Here is a 22,528-nt window from a genome sequence, read left to right as displayed (position 1 = left end):
GTTTGTGGTATCAAAATGTGAAAAGGACTGTTCCAGGCCATTGGTGTTGGCTTTCCAAAGACGGGCCCCTTCATCGTATGCACCACCTGCTCCATGCCGGTAACACTATGCTGTAACCTGATCCTTTTGTCATGAAAGACATAATGCTATTGTTGTCCTGAGCGTCCCTTCGTCTTTCATGCTTGCTTATGCCCGGTTGACCGCAGCTCAATGGGGCTAGCAGAACGACCGCCTTTTGTGTTACCTAGCCACTTTGTCGCAACAGAGAGCACTGGTTTTTTCGACTGCCTAGATCCACTTGCCACCTGCTCCAAACTACCGCTAGTTTCTTCAATAGGGGGTGTGAAAGCCCGTGCTGCGGTCTCGTCTCTTGACTTGCGCGACATGCGGATCGTGTGATGTGATGGCCGGCCAGAGTGGTGGCTCTTCCTAGGCACACCTTCTGTGTTGGTGTGGCCGCCCTGGCCATCGCCCGAGGCATGCTTGTGCCCGATGGCTTCCAGAATTGTTGCTTCATCCTCTGTTTCCACCCCACCTTTCCCTTTCCTACCATCCCTCTCAAGGCGCTGCATGAAGTCCACATCTTGTGGAAAGTAGACGCGTCGTATAGCATTGAAAAGCAATTCAAACACGATGACTGCTGAAAGGATGATGAAGAGCACCGCCCAGAAGTTGAGCGTATTGCCGAAGTTGTCGAGAAATTCTCTGTGCAAAAAGTAAATCCCAGTCCGACCTTTGTAGATAACGGACAAGAGGATACACCACAGAAACCAGCCGCCAACCGAGAGCAGAAAGCCAGCCAGAATTATCAGGGTCTTGTTCTCCATTTCAAGGATCCTTTACTAATTAGCATGAGTACACCCCTGGATATAGGGTCAATACTTACAGCAGCTTGATGTTGATGAACACTACGCAGACGGTGAACGGTACAGTTCCCATGGCGTAGAGGCCGGTGTTCAGATCGAAAGGCAACTTTTCGTACACCGCAAACATCACCCAGTAGATGATTGCGGATTCAATCAAGCCCATGATCGTCCATCCGATGTAAAGCCTGACGTTGAAGGCGCTGTTTCTATGGCCGTAGGTGTAAAGCTCAGGATACTCCAGAAGCGTCTTCGCTTGCAAATCCTTTTCTAAACCACCCAGAAGGATGACTGCGAGGGAAGTAAAAAGCGTATTGAACACTGCCAAGCTCGTAGGTTCGTACAAAGAGGTTCCACTGTGTCCGTTGTAACGTTGGAAGTAGGCTTGTGGGAGGAAAAACACTATCTCCTTCCAAAAGGTGGCCAGTATGTATTTGCCAGTTCGCAGATAGTTCCAACGACCGTGGACGAAAAGAAGGCGTTGCAAGAAACGGAATTGAGCGATGGCGTAGTCTGAGATGCGGGCGGCCTGCAGACCCTCGCGGCCAGAAATACCGATGCCGACATGGGAGGCTTGGATCATACCGATGTCGTTTGCGCCGTCTCCAATAGCCAAGGTCAGAGAATGCGGTACTTGTCGGCGAATACGCTTGACAAGGGAAGCTTTCTGAGATGGGGAGGCACGGCAACAAATGACGGAATCAACTCTGACCGCTAGGTCGAAAAAGAGGAAACTCAGGTCCTCATCGTCCTCGATGGTGCCCAAGGTCTGACCGTCGACAACCACGACCGTGTGAGGAAGCATACCTCTAGAGACCTCACCGAGAGTGGATAGGATGGAGTCCTGGAGATTGTCCATTGAAGCGTCCAGGATGAAGACTTCTGAGAAGGGCTTGCAGAGACCGGCGGAGTGTCCGATGTTGATGGCGGTCTCTCGCTTGTCTCCAGTGAGCATCCAGACTTTGATCTCGGCTCGACGAAGCTTTTCTATGGTTTCGGGTACACCTTCTTGCAGGCGATCTTCGATGGCTGTTGCACCAGCGAGATCGAATTTGTCTTCAATCAGCTCACCAGCGGCTTCAATCTTCTCTTGCCTGTTGTCTAGGCTAGTTGTAGCATCCTGGTAGAGCTTCTTCCACGAGATGTAATCGTCTTCTGGGATGTAACGGTATCCGTAGAGCAGAGTTCGCAGACCATCCGATGCGAAGTCGTTCATATGTTGGAAACACCTCTCAAAGACTGCGCCCTCATTAAGCGCGACTGACTCATCAATGAACTCATCAATCTCACTTTCGCTCATGGCCATGCTGGGCCGTGGAGAGGGCCAAATTTCCTGAGGACTCATCGGCGACAGGACATCGTGTGAAACTCTTTGCGGAGACCACATTTCGGTGTCGTCAGTAACGGCGCTTCCTCGTCGGTGTAAATCTCCAGAGTTTCTCAGACTTTCACGCCTCATCGCTAGACTGCGACGACCCGACACGGACGTTCGTGCAAGCATCATGCTGCTGCGGGGCGTACCGCCATTGCTCATGCGCTGGTGAGCCTTTTCCTTCTCAACACTCCTTCGGATCGAGGCTCTCCGCTGCACGGCATCCGCCTTTTGACTGGCTAGCCCGCTCAGCTTTAGACGAGGCAAAATGACGTTATCGGCGCCTTTGCAGAACACGCAGACTCTGCCATCTGGCATGCGGATGATGATTGACATCCTCTTTCGCTGACTGCTGAACTCAATCACGTCGAGAACCTGGTACGTCTCTTTGACAATCGACCCATTGGCATCTGGCAATTGGAGATGAATCGACTGCGCCGGCCGATCAATGACGATGTACCCCAGGTCGCGCGCAGCTTCTACAAGCGCGAGCTCGTCTGGAGAAGCAGCCTGGTACTCGATTTCGCCGTTGTCCGAGGTCTCGGGGAGACAAGTGTGGCAGAGGGCGATGCAAAGAAGGAACTGCTTTGCCTTTTTCGAAAAAGCAGTGTCTGGCTTTCGTCGTAAGTACTCCAGCAGATCCTCAGTCTTGAGCTCAGGATCTGCCTCTGGAGCCCTGCTGATAGATCTCCCGCGCGCAAATGAGCTGACAGAGGGCCGGCCTCTAGCTGATAAGGGCTGCGACGCGCCGTCGTCGGGTTGATCGGCGGCCTTCTTCCTGTCTTTGCCCTTGCCTTTTCGCTTCTTGCGAGCCGACTCGATCAACTTTTGCTTGGCCTGCTCGTCTCTCTCGATATCCATGTCGTGCAACCAGGCGGTGCCAGCGACACTCATTTTGCGGAAACGCATGATGTTTTCTGTCAAGGTACCGGTCTTGTCTGAGAAGACGTAATTTACTTGACCAAGATCCTCGAGAATCGTCGTCGTATTCACAACCATTGGTGTGTTGGTAACGGGGTCGTACATCTCGACATCTCCCATCATGTAGAATTGGATGATCTTGATGATCTCCAAGCTGATGTAGAGTGATAGTGGAATCAGTGTGTTAAACATGAGAACATAGGCAATGAAGATCTTCCTAAGCGTCAACGTGTCTCCATGGAAATACCACGATTTCCTTTCCGTCTCGTCTTTCCAGAGGCTGTAGCCAAGAGTAAGACCGCTACTCAGGCAGAGAAGCACAAAAATGAGCCAAATCACGATTCTGTTCAGTACTCGCTGCATTGCTGGCGCCTTGGTTCGAACATGCTTGTGGGCGTTCATTCTGATTTTGCACTCTTCGCCGGAATTGATGACGAGCCCAATCGCCTCGGTCGTGTTACGCACAGTCGATCCACGGTAGATGACGTTGTCCAGCGACAGAGGCAGCGTCTCCTCTTTGACGGTCACGCGACCATCATATCTGTAAAGGTCGAGGTTGGGGTCCTCGGAAACAATCATGGCCTCACATGACTCGATCCCTTCCACAGTTGAACAGCTCTCTGCAAGAAGTGGAGACGCTCTTTTCGCCTTGAGATTTGTCTCTCCGTCCAAAGCCATCGTTTCGATGTATGCCGTGCTGTTGGGCCCGGACGCGCTCAACAGCACAACGTCAGCAGGAACATCATCGTCTCGTCCGAGCTTGATGACATCGCCGACCTTGAGATCCTGCCATTCGGTTTCAGTCCAACCATTATCCGAGTTCTTTTTGAGCGACGCCTCTGCATCCTCTGCCTTGCTGTGCCTCTTCATGCTGGCAGTTGCTTTCTTAGATCTTTCTCCCAGAACCAGCGTTCGACTCAAATTTTCAGTCTTTGCAAGCAGATATCGCCGGTAGTCGTCATAGCCCTCTTTCGCCATCGACAGGGAAACAAAGGCGAGAAGGGGCCCTATCGTTGTCCATCGTCCTGTGGTGCTCAAGCCGGGGATTGCTTGAATAATACCGACGACCAGGAAGTAGAAGTTGCCCATCTTGCTAAACTGTGAAAAAAGCTGCTTCGGCAAGAAGCTCAATATCGTGTAGCGACTGGATCGAATGAAGTTGTTGATGTACGGTTTCCTAGTGCGCTCATCGATGAGAGCCTCGTCTCGTTTTCTCGCCGTGTTCAGAGGAACATGCCTGCCATCTGCGCTCGGTGGAAGCGGCTTCTGGCGCAACAAGCCCTGCACGACATACACATTGTACGCCTTCTTCAGCTGCTCAGGCAGCGTCTCCTTCGCAACAAGCCACTTTGCGCGCTTCCCTGGCTCTGGTCGATAAATGGGATACTTGAGCTCTTCTGAATGTTGCACAGAGCTCTGGTCACTGCTCGGGTGGGCGCGCGACGTCGACGGCTCTGGCAAGATGTGGCTTTCCAAGTCTCCTCTTGACGGGATCGTGTAAAGACCATGACGACTGCTTGGATTGGGATGCGAGTCCGCCGGGTCGAAGCTACGCATGGATTCACGCGGCACATCATCCGAGAAGCGGACGTGGCCGCCGTCGAGGGTGCCCTTACTGCCCATGGGATCGGTGATGGCTCGTCTCGGCTGTATTCTCTGAGCAGCGCGAGTTGGCGCGGGACTCGCTGAGGGCGCCGGGATGTCATCAGCAGTGTCGAAGGTTGCTGCAGACGTTGCGGACGGCAGATGAGGACTCGAGGCGGGGTCGTCGGGGTCTTCATGCTGGGGAGCAGCAGAGGAAGAGGCGTCACCCGGGGCCCGGCTATCCATTCTTGAAGGGGCGAGGCTTGGTCGGTTTCTGTCTAGGCTGTGTTGGCCAGTCCAGGCCCAGATTTCTCCTCCAAAACCGCAGACGCTGCAGATGGAAAGTGCCTGGCGCAGACGGGGTTAGTCGCAGAGAGGCTAGCAAGAACAGCTAGCTTGACGACTAGACAGACGGCAGAATGACGCTTGTTCCAGACGGTTCCCCTTGCTGGCGGGCCGGATTCACCACAGTGGCTCGCGCGTGGTAGTCTTCATTGGTCTCGACCCAGGATTGTGGCGCGTTCCTTGCTAAATCTGGCGTGGCTTCGAACTGCGACGCGAGGGAACGCCAATGTCGTGGTCAGTGCAAGCAGCCGGGGATACGGATACAGATTGAAATGCTGGGTTCGCAGGGCTGAAACCGTCGCGGTGGGCGTCAAAGAGATGTCAGATCAGCGATTTCGACGTCACGGGTGCTGGCGGAAGGGAACTGAAGTTTTTCGGCCCAGCGATTAGGTGACGCCGGGGTTAACGATACAAGGCGAATAGTGAATGGAACACCCGTGGTAATGCTGGAATGAATACGTGAAAAACAAGTGCGAAAAGGAGATGAGAAAGGGAGAAGTCGAGAGAAAATTGGTCACAAGAAGTCGGGCGGCGTTGGATTCCCAAAAAGGACGGACGTCGAAGGAAGCGCCGGGCGGGAAAGAAGAGCGACTCCGCCAACCCGACAAATGGACAGAGCCTTGCGTCGATCTGATCTGGGCGGAAAGATGGCAGCAGAGAGTGAGATACGCGAGCAGATACAGACAAGACACACGACAGCCATAAGACAGGCGAAACACACAAGTTGTTTCCTAAGAAGCGCAAAGAAGGTTGCCGCGTACAGCAGCTGCGCCGCCAGCAACGCGCAACAGCAGGAGCGGCGTTCGCTCTTGGAGTCGTCTTGGCGAAAAGTCACGACGGGGGCCAGTAAGTGGCCGTGGAGACCACTCGTGGATGGCGTCGGCATCGACCTGGAGGGCCCCCCCAATCATGAGGTCAGGGAGAGAGCGTGTCTCTGGCGCGTCTTGGCACGTTTCTGCACTGCCACTGCCACCATTGCCCGACGGGAATACCAAGACATTGATTGCACTGCTGATGCTGATGGATGGACGAAGGAGGAGGACCTCTTCGATGATGGATTGGTTGGTTGGTCTGAAGTCCCACGGAAGGAAGCCTTGCTAAGGTACGGTAGGGTGGAAGCGAGCAGGAGAGAGACGCACCGGGGAAAGACCCAACAACAGGAAGGGGGGGAGCCTTGCCTTTTTTCGAGCTGGTGGCAGCACACTTTCTTCGGTCTGCCCCCGCAAAACCAGAGGGCCCGACGTCATTGGTGAAGGAAAAGGGCAAGTGCCAACTGCAAACTGCCTGCAGAAAGAGGACAAGACGCCCGAAAAAAACGCAGGTGCCACGACGCGGTACTTGAACGCCCGCGGCACCCGTCCACTGTCCCAGCTGTCAATGGCATTGTACCCTTGGACTCGCCAAGAAGAACACCATCGAACCCGCCAAAATCACCCACTCATTCATTAGACGCACATTGTCTTGGCTCAGCACACTTTCTTGGGTCATGTTTCGAAACGCCATCGAAACGCCAGCAAACACGGCATCTTGTCTCTTTTAGCATTGACTCCATCGAGGTCGCAGGAAGACTTATTTCGAGGATACAGACCGCCTCATTGGAAAAGGCGCCAAACCGTCCTGCATCCCGCCCGCTAGAAGACGACAGCCCATCTGTGGGCGCGTGCTCTTAGTATTTAATCAATTATTATGGGCGCACTCTCCTTGGGACGAACGTGGCCAGCCTCCATTCTCGCAGGGCATTCCCTACCACACGCAAAAAGATGGGATGGCCCAAACTCTAATACCAAAAAGAAAGACGGCGAGGGAAACTTCGCCCGCGCGCACCAAGAGGACGGGATCCATCCGCATTGCACATTGTACACATCCGCGTTCCGTCTCACTTCCAGATCATCTTCTTCAGGCGGGTACGGAGTACGTTTTCTCTTTTTAACAGACGCACTCTGTACGGCATGCAAGGAAAAGGCACATGACACGACTCACAACTCCCGTACGTTCCGGTTCCCAAGTGTGGGCACGGCACGGAGAATTGGCCTATCTGCCGTCCTCACCGCACAATGCCGTCTTCAGTTCCGCACCTCGGACTTTGATCCCACTCCCAAAATATGCCCAGTAACGTACGAACACCCCTACGCCTAGAAACCCAGTCATCATCGGCCCCCAACAAATCCCCTTGGAATAAAATACACAAACACACCGTTCCTGTGATCGAGTAAGGTCGAAAGAGAGCGCCCTCAGACCTCGTGTTAGTGGGCCACCACCCATCGCCACCTCGCGCCCCCTTCCCCCGTTTCCCCGGCTCGGCCCCCCGCGGCTTTGACACCGTCTCGAGCTTGTCCAACGCCACACACTTTTAGGACGTCGACTTCGACATCGAGAACTTCATGCTAGACACAGGCAGACATGAAGGGGGCCGCAGGACGGCACGACAGTAGATGCTTTTTACCCCTTTTAGCGCTTGCTTAATGCAACGCCGACAGCAAGTGGGATTTGATTTCCCCGAGCCATAGATTCCTCCTACGGATACAATGGCATCTTTACTCATCCAACCTAACCTGACCTGCGTAGGTCTGTGAGGGATTACTTGATACTACCACCTCCTAACTTAGGCAGACGTATTCTGACACGGTAACTCAAGCAAAGCCGGCGGTAATACTCAAGGCGAAAGGCCAACAGATGCACCAGCAGCACAGAGTGATTCAACAGCCAGCTTACGCGCAGGTAGCATTGCCCGTCAGCACTTGCGCGGCTGCGCCCCGTCCCTCGTGTCTCTCGTGTAACATGCAACGTCTACTATCACTACTTCAGCACTCATCGGCACTTCTTCGTACTTCCTTATCCAAGCTCAGCCTCGTCACAAAAACGAGGAGTACATAGCATTCACATCTCCAAATACTCATTGATCCCGCACGTAATCCTACCCGGCCCCCATGCATGTTCCACGTGGCTCTCACCAAAAAGCCGTCTAAAAACAGAAAGTCTCATATCCGTCTGCCATCACTCACTCACCCGGCCGGTACAGAATCCAAGAAACCAACAAGTCTGGTTCTCTATACGTACTCGTGGCCCAGCCTGGTCTAGCCTACCTAGCCTACCTAGCCCCGTCCACTGCCAAAAGCGCCCACAGCAGAGCCTCGCCTCGCCTCGCCCACCGGCTCACGATCCGACTCTGCAATCTCGCATCACGACGCCGTTTCGCCCAAAAAGCAAAAGCAGTACCCATCCGATACATAATCCCTCCCAGCAGATCCCCCAGAGCAGCCAGCAGATACCCAGAAAAAAAGGAAACGACGCTTCGGTAGGCGCCGGTAACATCATTTTCCAGAAAACATCGGGATCGTCTTCTCACCATGCACGTTACATCGGTTCAGCCTCCACACCCATGACGATGAGGCGGCGCAGGCAAGCAACCTGGCCGCCGGCCGTGGAGACGTCAAAATCGCTAGTTTTGCAAAGCACCCAACTTTACAGATACAGTGTCACAGTCTAGACCGAATGGGAACTTGCAAGTCTTGTAATAGTGGGAAAACAGGCATTTGACGCCCTCTCTCTCTTTGTCTCTCTCAACTCTCGACTCTCTATCGTCATTTACTTACAAGGCCGAACCGCCTCTTTCGAGCAACGGCCGGCCCCAGCCTCTCGCTGCCGAAGCCATACAGCGCGGCGCGGTTTCTTTCCCATTAAACCGCCCCCAAACGTTGTAACCCGGCATCCAACGCACAAAAGCCACCAAGATTTCCCCTGCTCCCCCACGATTCCCATCAAACCAATAAAAAATACCCACAAGAGGAGGTAGACCAAAAAAGTTGTTGTGTCGGAGTTGTGTATATCTTTGCGCAAGAAAATTTCGGTTTGTGACTGATTAAGAACCAGGAAAAATCCCAAGCCACCTGGGCTTTTCCCCCATTTTCATCTCCAGACCTGCGGCCAAGACATCTTTGACTCATGAACGATGACAGAAGAAATCGAGTTAAAACAAAATGTGCAGCGCAAGCCAACCAAAGATTTGAAGGGGAAAGGGTTATTAGGTGCCGTATCGTCGGGTCTCTGCGCGGACCGATACGGCGAAGCACGGTTGTGATGACGAGGTAGGAAAATCGGAAGATTACCCCCTTCGCAACAAAAAATGAGTTTGTTCGCGACAATAAATGACTCGAAAAATGGTAGAAGTAGATTTCCAAGAAAGTGCAAGTGTACGATCGCTTGTGCCGGACACGCATGATCGAGATACGAATGGAGGTATCGTCATGCAGATTCGTCGTGGCCGATGGATGAAAGTAGAGCAAGAACTAAATCAAGCATCGTATTCATCGGTGTGTCGAAAGTAGACCAAGCGCAACCCATCTGGTATATATCGAGCGCCTCAACGCCAGCTGTGAATAATCAAAGCAAAGCAACTCCGCTCTCCTCCCAAAGGTTTTCGAAGCACGCCGGAGCCTGTATTATGTACGCCATGTCCTGTCCGGAATAATCCCAAACGCCAATTGACTTCAGGCACTGCAGGCCTGAGTCAAAGGCGCTCACTGATGAGGCACATGGGACATGGACTCGGGTGACAATGAGCTGGGGTCAACGTTGTCGAATTGCACCAGCTGGTTCATATCGAGATCGGCCTGACCTTGCTCGACAAACGCAGGAGAATGAGGGTGCATCGGTAAGTTGATGGTGTGCTTCGAGTACATCTCGTTCAGGCCAGTGCCGTCGTCAGAAACGGCGCAGGACCCGCTGTCGCCCTGGGTGTAGATGTCGGCTGAGGCGGGTCTGCCGAGCATGGACAAAGGAGGCGATTGCTCAACGATGGAGGGCTCGTGGTGGCTGCCGAATGACAGAGGGGAGACGGAAGGCGGGATCATGCTGTTTGATGGGTTGGCCATCGGCGACAGGAACGCACTTCCGTAGGGAGTGTTGTAGCTGGAGGTCGGGAGGGGGCTCGGCTCAGGGGGCTGAGAGAAGAACGCAGGGCTCGTGGGGAACTCGGACGGAGAAGCGGTCGTGGCCGACATGGGGTACTGACGCATATCCAGTCCGAAGCCGGCTTGGGTGTCGATTCTCAGGTTGGGGCCGAGGCCACCAGGCTGCTGAGGAACAGGAGCGTGGAGGTAAGGGCCGGGAGTCTGAGGAGCCTGCATCTCGCCAGGCTGCTGGATGTAGAAGGAGGGCATGGGCGTCTGGAGCATGGAGAAGTCGACGGCCATGGGCACGGAACGACTACGCTGTCTCTTGTGGCCAGGACCGCGCATGCCAGGGTGCATGTTGTTGATGCCCCAGGTCTCCTGGAACATACCGATGTGAGGCTGAGCAAAGTTGGGCTGCGAAGAAGGGCGACCGGTGGGCGACACGGGGGCGGACACGGAAAGAGCGTGCTGCTGGTCAATGAAGGGGTGAGGGTTGTTGCGGTTCATGAATGCCTCCAGGGAGACGAGCTTCGCCAGCTGACCGCTCAGAACCTTGGGGTTGCCGCCAAGGTGGTGAACAAGGCACTGGGACGCCTGCTGGTCCTCAGTGAAGTCGCCGCACTGGAAGAAGCCGCTCGTCTGGGGAGAAGAGTCCATGAAGAAGTTGGGAGGGCGGTTAAGCTCGATGACAATGCCGCCGGGCTTGTTCGGGTCGCCCTCCTGGTTCTCGAGGAAGATGTTCTTGATGTAGGCGAAGGGGTACTCGATCTTGTAACCAGCCTGCTCGTTGTTGATGTAGTAGGTCATGGTGCACTTGTCAGGGGAGTAGAAGATGATGAGATCCATCGTGTTCTGTCCAACGCGAGTCCACTTGCCGATGCTGAGAGAACGACAGGTCAAGTGATGGATCACTGAAGCTGGTTAGTTTAGTTAAGCTTGACTTACGTTTCGGAAGTACTTACAAACTTTGCCCTGGCCGCTCTGGTCGCCACCGAGGAGCATGCTGTTGTGTCCATAGGGCAAGAGTCCGGTGCGGCCGAGAAAAGGACCGCCCAGTCCCTTGCCGGATTCCATCGCCTGCATGGCGAGGTAGGCACGCATGGATTCGGGAATGGAGTCGATGTCTTCACCAGTCTCGAGACTCTTCTTGGCCAAAAGCTTGATCTTGGCACGTCTTTCCAGGGGTCAGCCACGATTCCAAGGGACGCGACTTCAGGGGTCGGAACATCTCACCTGTTCTGGAACCAGATCTGGACAGACCTTTCGGTCATGTTGATTTCCTCCGCTATGCGCTCACGGACGGTGGCCGTGGGAGTGGGGTTCTTGTTGAATTCCAGCTCGAGGGTTGTGAGTTGATCTTGGGTAGCACGTTGTCTCTTCTGGTTCTTCTGCTGCTGGGTGAGGGTGCTCTTGCGAGGCGGGCGCCTTGATTGCGAAGAGGGCGCCTGGCCATTGGCGGAAGTCGGGGAGGGAGTTGAGTTCCTGTTGGCGGAACCGGGAGTCTGAATGGACTCATGGGCGGTGGTCGAGCCGGGCGTCGCGGCGCTGGGGGCAAGAGCCACCGGGTTTTCCACCTCAGTAGCCATGGCTTTCTTTGTTTTCTAATCGGTGATATCGATCGGTATAAAGGAGCAAAGGCGAGGTAGTATCGCTGTGGTGTGTTGCGATTGTGATCAAGGGACGGAAGCTCGAGGGTCAGGAGATCTCGGTGTAAGTCGCGTCCACGGAGTGATCGGGATGTATGGTGTCGTGTAGACGGGTTCCTCTTTGATAGTAGGTAATAGGTATGAAGGATGTTTGCTGTGAGGCTAGGGAAGGTGAAGAAGGAGCTTTAAGGCAAGGTTGCTAAGGAGCGTGGTCCAGAATCCAGCAGGGGGTTCAGGAGATTTGGGATGTGTGAATAGTGTCGGTTCGGTACGAACGAATGTCGAGATTCAACCAGACTTAAGGAACGTAATGGAATACCCGGAAAGGAGTGACGGGATTCAGAGAAGTAGTTTATGGTTGAATTATTCAAGAGAGTGACTGTGAAAAGGAAAAAGGAGTGGGGGAAAAAGAGGAAGAGAGGAAGGGATTGTCGTGAACGACGAGGATGACGATGAGGAGATGATGAGAAGAAGGAGGGATGGGGGCAAGAGAGGAGAAAAAGGAAAAGACATGGACGGGCGAGGCGGCGGGCCCAGAAAAAAAAAGGGAATAGACGAACGAGCGAACGAACGAACGAATGAACCGGTGGCAGCCCACCCTGTCGAGAGGCCAGAGGCTCCTCTCTGGGCTAGGAGGGAGTCGAGAGAGAGCGCGCAGAGAGGTCTCCTCAGTCAGGCACAGGCGCAGGCGCCGGTTCACAGAGAGGCCAGTCCAGTCCAGTCCCGTCCACGTCCCAGGGCCTGGGGTCAGGGCTACTAAGGAGCGAGCCAGTCCAACGAGAGCGGGCGGGCGAAAGAGGAGGCCAGCCAGGAGCCCCAGGAAGAGGAGTGAGGCGTGTGCGTGAGTGGTGTGGACGAGGGTCGGAGGGGGGCGTGTGAGAGTGTGCGAGTGTGGAGTTCACACAGTTGGGAAGACACTGGAGGTAAGGTCGTGGACGACCTCGACGGGGATGGGCCCGACTGGGACGGGGGAGATGCGATACCCTTGTCTGCACTGCGTACTTGTGCCTGTGCCTGGTGGGCGAGGGATGGGGAGGGATGGGGAGGGATGGATGGGATGGGTGGATGGATGCACTGTGGGTGGATGGGACGGACGAGTTGTGCAGCGGCGGCTCAGCAGTGGCCAGTGGAACATGCAGCCACGGCATGTACACGTAAGTACTTTTTCCTGCTCTGTCGCCCTGTTCAGCCCCGAGAGCCAGGGCCAGGTACTTGGAGGCGCATCGTGGGCTGGAGGTGTGGGATGGGACGTGGACGTGGAGGGGACAGCACGAGAGGGCAGGAGGGATGGGGCAGGTAAGAAGAGCCACGACGCGGACTGGCTGGAGCTTCCACAGGTTGACGGGGGTCACGTCAGGTACGCGCCGTTTCTCATTGGCCAAGCAAAAGCCACTTCTACCGTCCGCACCTGACCTGCGGCCGATGGACGAACGATACGCAGTACGTATACGTATCCGTTAACCTAGCCCAACCCTGCTCTAGTGGCATCCCCGGTCGATGTTAGTTTCTGGTGCCTTTTTTCCCTCGCAACCTCTCACTGTGGCTCCGAGTCTTGAAACTGGCCTCTCTCTCGCTCTCTTTTTTTCTGCCCGCGCCGCAGCAGCACCCCAATTCAGAAGTCAAAAGTGCCACTCGCACACACCCACACACCGCTGTTGGTCCTCGGTCGACAGAAACTGATAGGAGATAGATATGCCAGCCAACCAAGAGCCCTGCCGCAGATGCAGATGCAGAGGATGACCGATGCTGATGCCGGGCTATTCCTGGTGTACAGCAGCCATCCTCCAAAGAAAAGGTGGGGGAAGCAGAAACATCGGCGGCAGTGGAAAGTCAGCGACGCGGAGGAAAGCATATCCTTGCACCTCGAGACTCATGGAAAGGGGAGACTCCCGTCCGTACCTGGCATTACCGCAGTACTATGTAGAAGCCAGAGCTTGAGAGACTAACGGACTGTGTACTGCATAGCACCTTATGCTGGACCGTCGGCTTAGCATGAGCATGAAAAAGAGGCGTCGGTCTGGTATTCTGAGCAACGCGCGCCCTCGCACCTGCTCCGTACATCAACGACGCGCCTCGGCTTTTGCCCTATCCTTATTGCCCTGCCTGTCCTGCCTGCCCTGTCCAGTCTTCACCGTCTCTTCAGGTATTCGGACGCAGGCACGAGAGCGGTGGCTAGTGGACAGGCACAGGCACAGGCACTGGTGGCAGGGTCGCGTTTGGTAGGTATCCGCAAAAAGGTTCGTACACTTTCTCGAATACCCCATTCTTTTTGGGGGCGGCCGAGCAGCGACGCGACAGTGGCCTCGTGGAGGCGTCGGCAGCGGAGGGGTGATGGACCTCTTCAAAGTTCAAGGGCTCCCGTCATCCACTGCTCGCAGTCGGACGCGACAGGAACGGCATTGGGTCGCAGAGACTGACGCTGCCGCTGCCACTGACACATGGGGCATCGCGCGGCTGCCAAAGAGACAGCCCGCTTGCTTTCGTGCGTCAGTGAGCGAAAAAGAGCCCACGGTGGAACGATGGACGGAAGGTCCAGCGCGACTTGTGAATGCGACTGGGGGCTCTGCCTGCGGTTGGTGGGTGGGCTGCATGGACCTTTGGATTGATGCTGGGACCCGTGGGTTCCTGTCAGGCACACAGGGATGATGGGTGGTGGATGACTTTGAACAGACTCTGGGAGGAGGGAGGGGACACTGGAGGGGGGTGATGGGTACGGAATACCCTGCGTCGTCTCCAGAACAGGTCACGTTGAAGACGGCAAGGGGAACAGGAGAGGGCTGACGTTTTCTGAAATTCTGAATAGTGAATACCAGGCGGATACCTCTTGAATCGAGGGTGCCGGGGTCTTTGTCATGCACAAAAGCCGCGGCCGTCTCGTCGGAGCCGTTTGAGCAGGGGCTTGTTTCTACAGGTCCCATCCAAGTACCTTATCCCGTACCAACGGAGTGTCATGTCAGCAGTGGAAAGGGAAAGGGCTTTCCGTCCCGTCATCCCATCCGTCCACCGTCAGTTCCACGTTGCTGTCGTCCCAAGTTTGAAAGTCTGCCAATCCCCTCCTCCTCCCCCCCATCCCATCCCAAGTTCCAAATCCCGACCGTTATCTCGTCCCGACTTAAGACGCAAGGTCTGTGAGGGAAGGTAAGGTGCGGCGTGCCTTACTTGGAGGGAAGGCTGTGACACGCTGCTGCACCTTCTGCCATCTTAGAAGATCTTATCCGGCCAATCCATCGTCCCTCCTTACAGGTTCTGACTCCATTCCATCCCGCGCCTTCCAATGACCATCCCATCCTACCATCCAGCCGTGCGGTGTTGGCGTGCCTGCCTGCCTTCCTCTGCCTTCCTGTGCCTTCCTGGGCTGGTCCTCCTTCCGTCTCCGTCTCGCTTAGGCAAGGGCAAGGCACGCCTTACTGATGTCGTTGCTGCTGCTGCTGCTGCTACTCTGCCATATGCCTGCCATTTGCACCTCCCGTCCGTCCTTCGCACCTGCACATCAGCAGATCAGCCGGAGAGGAACGACCAGAACTCGTCATGCGCGGCCAACGGAACCATTGATCGGCTGTCAACGGAGCGCGTTCCATCCACCGTGCCACCTCACCCACCTTAGCGGAAAGAGCGACACGACCGACCGAAAACGATGACGACTGGGACCTGCGGAGCTCCAACACTGAACAGCTGTGAGTGAACACTGTGAACGATCCGTCCAAAGAAGACTGCCGCAGCGATGCTCTGACTGACTGGGTGGGGTCCAGAGAAAACTGTCGGACCCTGGCCCTTGCTCGTTCGTCCAGTCTTCCGTCCGCCTCCAAAGGTAAACTACCCATCCGTACCTTGCAGGTACCTACGTCGCGTCGTCCAGTCGCGCCTCCCTCTCCGCCAACTCCAACTCGCAAGTGCCTGACTGCATTGCATTTGCATTGCAGCACCCCCCACCTTCACCAAAAAAAAAAAGTGTGGAAGCTGCACTTGCGCCTGCAGCGGCCACACATCGGCGCAAGCCTCGCTGCTCGCACTGTCTCGGCTCCGTCCACTCTCTGAAGGCACAATGTCTCTTGTTCCTGGCGATCCATGCCGCCCTTCTGACCTCTCCGCCCCTCCCTCTCACCGGCGATGGCTCACTCACTCGCCTCTCCAACAAAAGTCTAAACAAAGCTCTGTACCCCCGAGACGCGTTTCCTGCTCAAAAAGAACGGCGTCATGTACACAGCCGATACGCCAGATCGAGACGACACCGGACTGTCATGTTGTGCTTCGGCAGACCTGGAAACTCAAACAAAACTACGTAACCCTCTCAACGCTGGCTCAGAGTCTGGGGTCTCGCGATGCACCTCTCGCTTGGTCTTGAACCATTGAACAGCCATTATCCCGGAAACCCACGGCAGACGTCGCCTACTATAGTTACTGTCGTGGACCGTTGCGCCGGCTGATCCTGATCCTGATCCCCCCTTACACGGTACCACACCTCCGTCTGCTGTGTCCGTACCTCTCATACCAATGGTTGGATACGCCACCCACCAACAGCGGCCTTCCTTCCAACGTCGATTTCCCCAACTTGGATCTGCATGTTTCCGTCCTCGCCGTCCTGGTCTTGGAAAGGGGGATCGATGGTGGCAAGTCGTCTCTCTGCTGGTTCGTCGATGCCCGCGCGGCAAACAATCCTCTGTGCCTTGTACAGCAGCTCGGCATCGGTCAAGCCTCTGGTGTCGTTGCACGTTGCCAGCAGTCAGGCGCCCGCTCTGATGCCGCCGTCCTGCCTTCTTGAGCCTCCACGTTGCGACGGTTCTTCGGATTCGAGACTAGCCTCTGGCCCTGCTCAAGAGGCCAGCCTCGCACTAGCCCTCATGATGAGAGAACCCAGCACCACCAAAACCACCATCTCAGTCGTAAAGCGAAAGGTGCAGAACGCGGCCCACCACTGGTTTGGACGACAGGGGTCTGTCAACATATCGACTGCCCGGCACACAGCATCTCCGTCGACCGGCTCAACGGCTTGATGCCCGCCTAGTGATTGAGGTGGTCATGACGGCGGTTTGCGCGCCATGCAGACAAGCTGTCCAGCTCATGCAGATGCAGCCCATTCACAGCTCTGGGATTCGCTCAACTGTCCGCCACCCACTTGGGCCACGGGCAGGCCTCGGCGCCCGTGCCCGCCCCGACCTCTGGCCTCGCTCGGCGTTTTTTGACTGAATGATTGATGGCTCCTTGACTTTGTCAATGCCATGGGGAAATTTCCTGTCATGGCGAACATGCTCGATCAACGCCAAAAGAGCAGACATTTAATATCTTCCGGAAAGATGCCGAATTCTCAGGCCATCACGTCCCTTTCTCACTCTCTTGGCCGCACTTCTACAATGAGTGCCGGCAAGTATCATCTCAGCAAGTCTATTTGGAAGGGCTTCAAGTTGTTGGCGCGTTCTGGAACCAATGGGCAGGACTCAACTTCCACGAATGGCATGTCGGGGAAAAGGGGTCACGCCAAGCCGACCTATTCCGCCCTAAGCGGACTTGCCCACGCTGACCTCACGTCCGACCTGTCCACGCCATCGAACTGCGAAAACATTGCAGCCAACCATCCCTCTCAAGGGATGGGCTGTGATGCGATGCAATGTGATGGGGTCGCTGGGCATCCTCACATACAGACCAGAGACCAACTGTTTCCGCTTCGTTACGTATAAACTGCATGCGAATGCTCGTCGGCTCCCTTGGACGCCCAATCTGCATCTTGTGTACGGAGTCCTTTGCTGGGATCCGAATAACAACGCGCGAAACAAATCGTCTGGCCATTCCTCCCGGGCAATCGACAACGAAAGGGATGTCTCAGACAAGGCCCTGTTTGGCGTTACAAAGACTGCTTTACACGCTCGAAGACCTCGCACACACGTCGAGGCGTTCCAACAGAAATCCCAGGCCCAATCCTATCGAGCATCGCGCCCAAGGCGTGTTGGACAGCCGCATCTGGAAAGAACTTTACGGCTGGCTCAGGAATTTTGACCTTTTCTCCCTCCGATGCTCCCGCGTCCTCCGTCAACGGCCGAGGCTTCAGGTTGCAGGTATCGTCATTCAAGCAAGCTTGCATCTCCGACCTTGGTCAATGGTGCTGCTGTTGCAGCACTTCTTACCTCGTACCTGCAGAAGCGTCATGCAACCTAGGACACCGCCAGTGTCCCACATGCGCCAGAGACACTGTGACACGACGCTAACCATCTTTGACCGTTTAACCGGCTCCATTCAAAACATCTTACCAAGTCCCGTTCGAGATAGGTGGGCCAGTCCCGTTGGTCCTCAGTAGCAGCACCTACAAGAAAACGCTCCAAAATCTCTCAAGGCCAAAACGAACGGACTGGTATCGCATTGCACGGCATAATCGATGGTTCTTGTCAGTGTTAATCAAACCTGGCATCGCGAGAAGCTTGGGCTTTCACAATGTATTCGGTCTGACCACAGTGAGTGATGTCAACTGCGCTGAACTAGTTCCGACTGAAGTCAAGATCGGACGAACTTTTCATCTGCTAAGCAACCCGTCGAAGCCCATAGCCGCCGGCCCCTCTTCGACTGCGTCCGTACTTGCAGGCGGAACATTCCCTTCGCGCACGCCTCCTTGCGCCCCTAACTTTGAGCTGGTTGCTCTAGGCGGTCGCAAGGTGCTTCACGATGCCCGAAATAGTAACATGAGTTTCGAGATGGCGGACAATCATAGCATCACAGCCGCAGGTGCCCGCTTGTTTTGATTTAGCCACCGGTCTTCTTAAGCTGCGCAGCCCCGGTCAACTCAGCTGCATGACCTTCACCTAACACTTCACGTTCTTCCACCGGGCAACGAACGTCTTGCTTGCCAGCATGCGAGACTCGCAGAGAAGTCAATTTTCGAGTTTCTGGTCACAACCAGGCAACGCCTCGCCTCCATCAACGCCACACCGACAAAACCAAGGTTCCGGAGCAGGCTCCTTCTCGAGGCAAGAGAATACGCATCGGGCACTGTGTCCGTCGCGCATGACGGATCGGCTCCGTTTTCCACAGTAAGTCTCGCGGATCTGCATAACGCGCGACAGCCAACACAGTGTTGGAGGAATGTTGAAAACTGTCTCAAAGTCAGTCAGCGTCAGGGTTCCAGGTTGTCTTCAACAAGACCCGCTTTTACCCCTGAACGTTGGCGTCGGTACCTTGCAGCTTTGCAGGGCGTTGCGGCTAACCCAGCCAGTCTCGCGTCGCTTGCAAGGATCTTCACAAAACGAAGCCCATCATTGGGCAATCCCGCTCGAGCTTGGCTAAGATAGGGATAGCCAAAGATCGCCGATGGAATGCCTCGTCGGGTTAGTGAGGGGGGCCACTACCGCAGTCAGGAACCTCAGGCAAAGGGAACATTCAGATACGGAGGGGTGGTGCTCAAACTTCGTTGAGCCTCCCCCCTGTCTTCCACGCTTCCCACGCCTCTGTCTCCCACTCAAAATCCACTTGGTCAGCCTCCGGCGTGCTTCTTTCATCTGATCTTTTCTCTTCCCGCTTCTGGCTCTCGACTCCAGTTGTACCTAGTTCCGGTCCGCGTCCGGACCCATTTAACAACTGTCAAACTAGACAGCGACTGGGCTTCCTCCGCAGAGAATCAGCCAAGCACCCTGGGGAAAGACGGGATACGGCGGTTAGCGCTCAAAGGGGACTGCGGCGCCGCATAAAGGAGAAGGGCAAACAGCAACACGATGACAGGAGGCATTCAGAGTACCGTGCGTTGTTGGTGGGAGATCGTCGTTTTGCAGCCCGCTGGCCTCGGGGCCAAACAATTCAAACATTTCTGCTACTGACTCAGCCACAAGCTCCGACGACGGTCAGTCATCGCATATGAATCCGACCGACCGGCTTTCCTAGCAGCATCCACCACCGCCTACCTGGCCTGTCGACCCGCCGCCCGTTGTGATTGAAATTCGTAAAACCGCTACGGGACTCTTCAAAGAAGGTGTCCGGGGTCCGTTGCTTCCGTCGCCAGCATCACCGGACCAAACCTCTCGTGGCCTGTCCGGTGAAATGTTCCAGAAGAACCATCGAACATTGCGAACCTGAGGTCCCTGGCCGCCTGCCCTAGTGTGCCCCTCCCCCTATCTGAGGGCCCTGCTGGGCGACACCTCGCTAGCCAGGAGCCCTTGAAAGGTCGGCTCGTCTGTCTGGACCCTTCATGGATAACACGCAAGATTGCCGCACGAGGTAGACGAGACGATGGATAGGCGAGATGTGTCTCTAGCATCATGTGTCGCAGCATCTGTGGCACAACTAATCCGTCACGTCAGACACTGTGAGGGTCGACCGTTGAGAGCTTGTCATCATAAGTCTATGTTCAACTTTAGGGTGTCTGCCTTGCCTCTCGTTTGGCACTACAGCTGACATCCAGAGACGTGAATCAGCACCACTTCTCGGCCGATAGCGAATCCCTTGACACAGCAACGCAGGCAACTACGAAGTAACACTGACAACACAATTGAGCATGAAGTACTTTGTAGACAAACCACGAATATCGATTGTAAGGCCAAGAAAACAGGGCGTCCCAACTGTCATGCAGTCCGCTCCCCTACCCCCGGGCTGCATGACCACGGACCACACTTGATCCAATGAGCAAGTTACTGAAGCCCGGCCACTCGTGGAGGCATGAATGATCATCGCAGCCCTCCGACACTTCCATCAACAGACGCGTGTGGACGCGTTTCTATGTTTTCTCTCCGCACGAAAGGCGGTTGCAGAAGAAACATCTATGTAAACAGGCACATGTACCCGATTTCTTCGTTACGAGATGCATCTTCTTGTCGTTCTGAAGACATTAGACAACGAAACTCGCCGCCCTGGTCGATCTGAGGCATCGTGCGTATGGTCAGTGTGCCGTTCTGGGGTCGCTCGGTTCTCGACCCCGAGAAAACTGGCGAACCCTCATGCGCAATCTATGGGCAATCGACGTGGCAGCATGGCAATATGGCAGCATCTCAGTCGCGCACGGAATCCTCAGCGTCAAGAAATCGAACAGGGCCACCAAAACTGCCGTGACACCGGGCCAAGCATTCCCAATTGAGTTTGCTGAAACTGCTCCGGGTCTTCGCTTCTTTGACAAGCATTGCAGGCATCGCGGAGAAATTTCCGAGCGAGCCCAGCACCCCGCTGCGAGAGAGAAATCAGTGAGGAAAGACGCACCAGTCATGCGTCGACAGCGCTCCGCCGCATTGTCTTTTGCGATTCGTGGCGGCAGAACACTTCACGACTCCTCTGCCGTGCTTGGGCCTCCAGCATGACAAAGAGAGGGAGGAACCACACATCGGCATTGCGGCGGTGGGCCCCCTCAGCAGAGGCTATGCCGGAACGTTCCCTGCTCACTTTCTGTCTGCGACGTCGTGCACCATTCCATCCGTACGAGATCGCACAAGGGGTTGCCAAAGATCGGCGCTAGCGTTCGTCTGATGTTCCCGGGCCTCACCGAGACGGGGCCCCTGGCCGGTCTACCGATGACAGCTTTACCGGGACGGAGCCTGTTCGCCGAAGGGAGAGGGCCTTTCGGTCTGGATTTTTCCTTCCGGGCTAACCCAGCTTGACCGACTCGAATCGTCCGAACACGCGCCTGGCACTGACTCGGCGCCACTCCTTCACATACACTTGGACAGGTCCCAACCAAAGAGACGTGACGATGACTGACCCGGCCGTCAGGTTACATGATGCACCCGGCTTCCCGACACACGGTCCGCCGAACTCTCAGATATATCAAGTAGTGGATCACCCTACATATTGAGGTCAACAAGGACAACCGTAACTTTGCCTCTTTACAATCCGGGTCTTTTGAGGGTCTGTTGCGCTGCTCCCAACACGATGAGATCGTCCGAACTCCAACAAAATATATGACTGATTGGCATTTACATTAAACCCTATAGTGGATGGGGCTGGCCTAAGGGAGTCTGAGATGCTCGGAACCTACCGAGCCATTGGTGCTTGTGGGCACGTTGGTTGCGGCCTGGCATAAGGTTGTGTATTAGAGGTATCGTTCTCGACCTTTTTAGGAGGCAATACGAGACCTTCGGGCTATTGGCTTTCGGCACTGTCGACGTCTTCCAGGGGGGCGGGCGGGCTGAGGGGCGCGGATAGCTCCTTTTTGTGAACCATGGGCAGTGTGAATACGAATGGAACTTACAAAGTTTGCTTGTGAAACACCCAGATAGTATGTCGGTATGACTTGGGGTAAGTTGAACGGTGCCTTCAGCCGCCACAACAATGAATCTTCCCACTCGTGAGCATGTAGAGGAGCGACAGATGAATATCCCGAGTGTGCGTGCGCTATAGACTATTTGACCTCACCCGGAGCGAATTGCCAAATTTACAGCCTGGCCTCCGGTTAAAAAGATCTCTCGTCCTTCGGATGTTGCGCACACATCAGATAGGTCAAAAGGACCAGCAGCACAGTGTCCGTCTAAATCACCATGAAGTCCCAGAAGAATTGATGCGTGTAACAAGTAATCAAAATAAAGTCTTTGGACTTGATGCCATATCACATAAACCTGCACCCTAAACAATGTGAAAAGGACGTCGTTTGCGATTGGGCCTGGCCTTCTCAAAATTACCTTTGTCCAACTATCTCATTGCGATAATTGGCTCATCTAGCCACCATTCTTTGTCCCAAGGGTTCCAACTCATGTGGTCTCGTGGATTCGGTATGAGCTGAATTGAGTCTTGTCAGTAAGGACCTAGTCCTCCGGTTGTCTTATGAGAGAGGTAGTCCTCGATGTCGGCGGCGGCGGCTTCACTGGATACGGTGCTTCTTTGCTGTCGAAAATGGTGTGTAATGTGACTTAACCGAGTTCGTATTTGAGCACGTATACTTGTCATGGTCAGAACCGGCTCTTCTCTTAGTCAACGAGAGACAGGTCTTGAAATATTTGGACTGCGTCGTGG

The 22,528-nt window shown here is 55.1% G+C and overlaps 2 protein-coding genes across 2 annotated transcripts; both read right to left on the bottom strand.

The window, feature by feature from the left end:
* Positions 1–176: 176 nt before the first annotated feature.
* Positions 177–4,986, bottom strand: DNF3-1 (putative phospholipid-transporting ATPase DNF3; the record flags this gene model as incomplete). The annotated part of the gene is made up of 2 exons (XM_032020757.1): positions 177–837; positions 887–4,986. The coding sequence occupies 2 exons, from the start codon at positions 4,984–4,986 to the stop codon at positions 177–179; spliced, it is 4,761 nt and encodes a 1,586-aa protein (XP_031882305.1).
* Positions 4,987–9,602: 4,616 nt separating this feature from the next.
* HOY1 (Homeobox protein HOY1) lies at positions 9,603–11,563 on the bottom strand (the record flags this gene model as incomplete). Its single annotated transcript, XM_032020756.1, has 3 exons — positions 9,603–10,888; positions 10,940–11,151; positions 11,211–11,563. The coding sequence occupies 3 exons, from the start codon at positions 11,561–11,563 to the stop codon at positions 9,603–9,605; spliced, it is 1,851 nt and encodes a 616-aa protein (XP_031882336.1).
* Positions 11,564–22,528: the final 10,965 nt, after the last annotated feature.

Source organism: Colletotrichum fructicola, assembly GCF_000319635.2.
Source record: "Colletotrichum fructicola Nara gc5 chromosome Unknown KSG_Nara_v1_contig02, whole genome shotgun sequence".
Taxonomy (NCBI): domain Eukaryota; kingdom Fungi; phylum Ascomycota; class Sordariomycetes; order Glomerellales; family Glomerellaceae; genus Colletotrichum; species Colletotrichum fructicola.
This window is presented reverse-complemented; position numbering and strand designations above follow the sequence as displayed.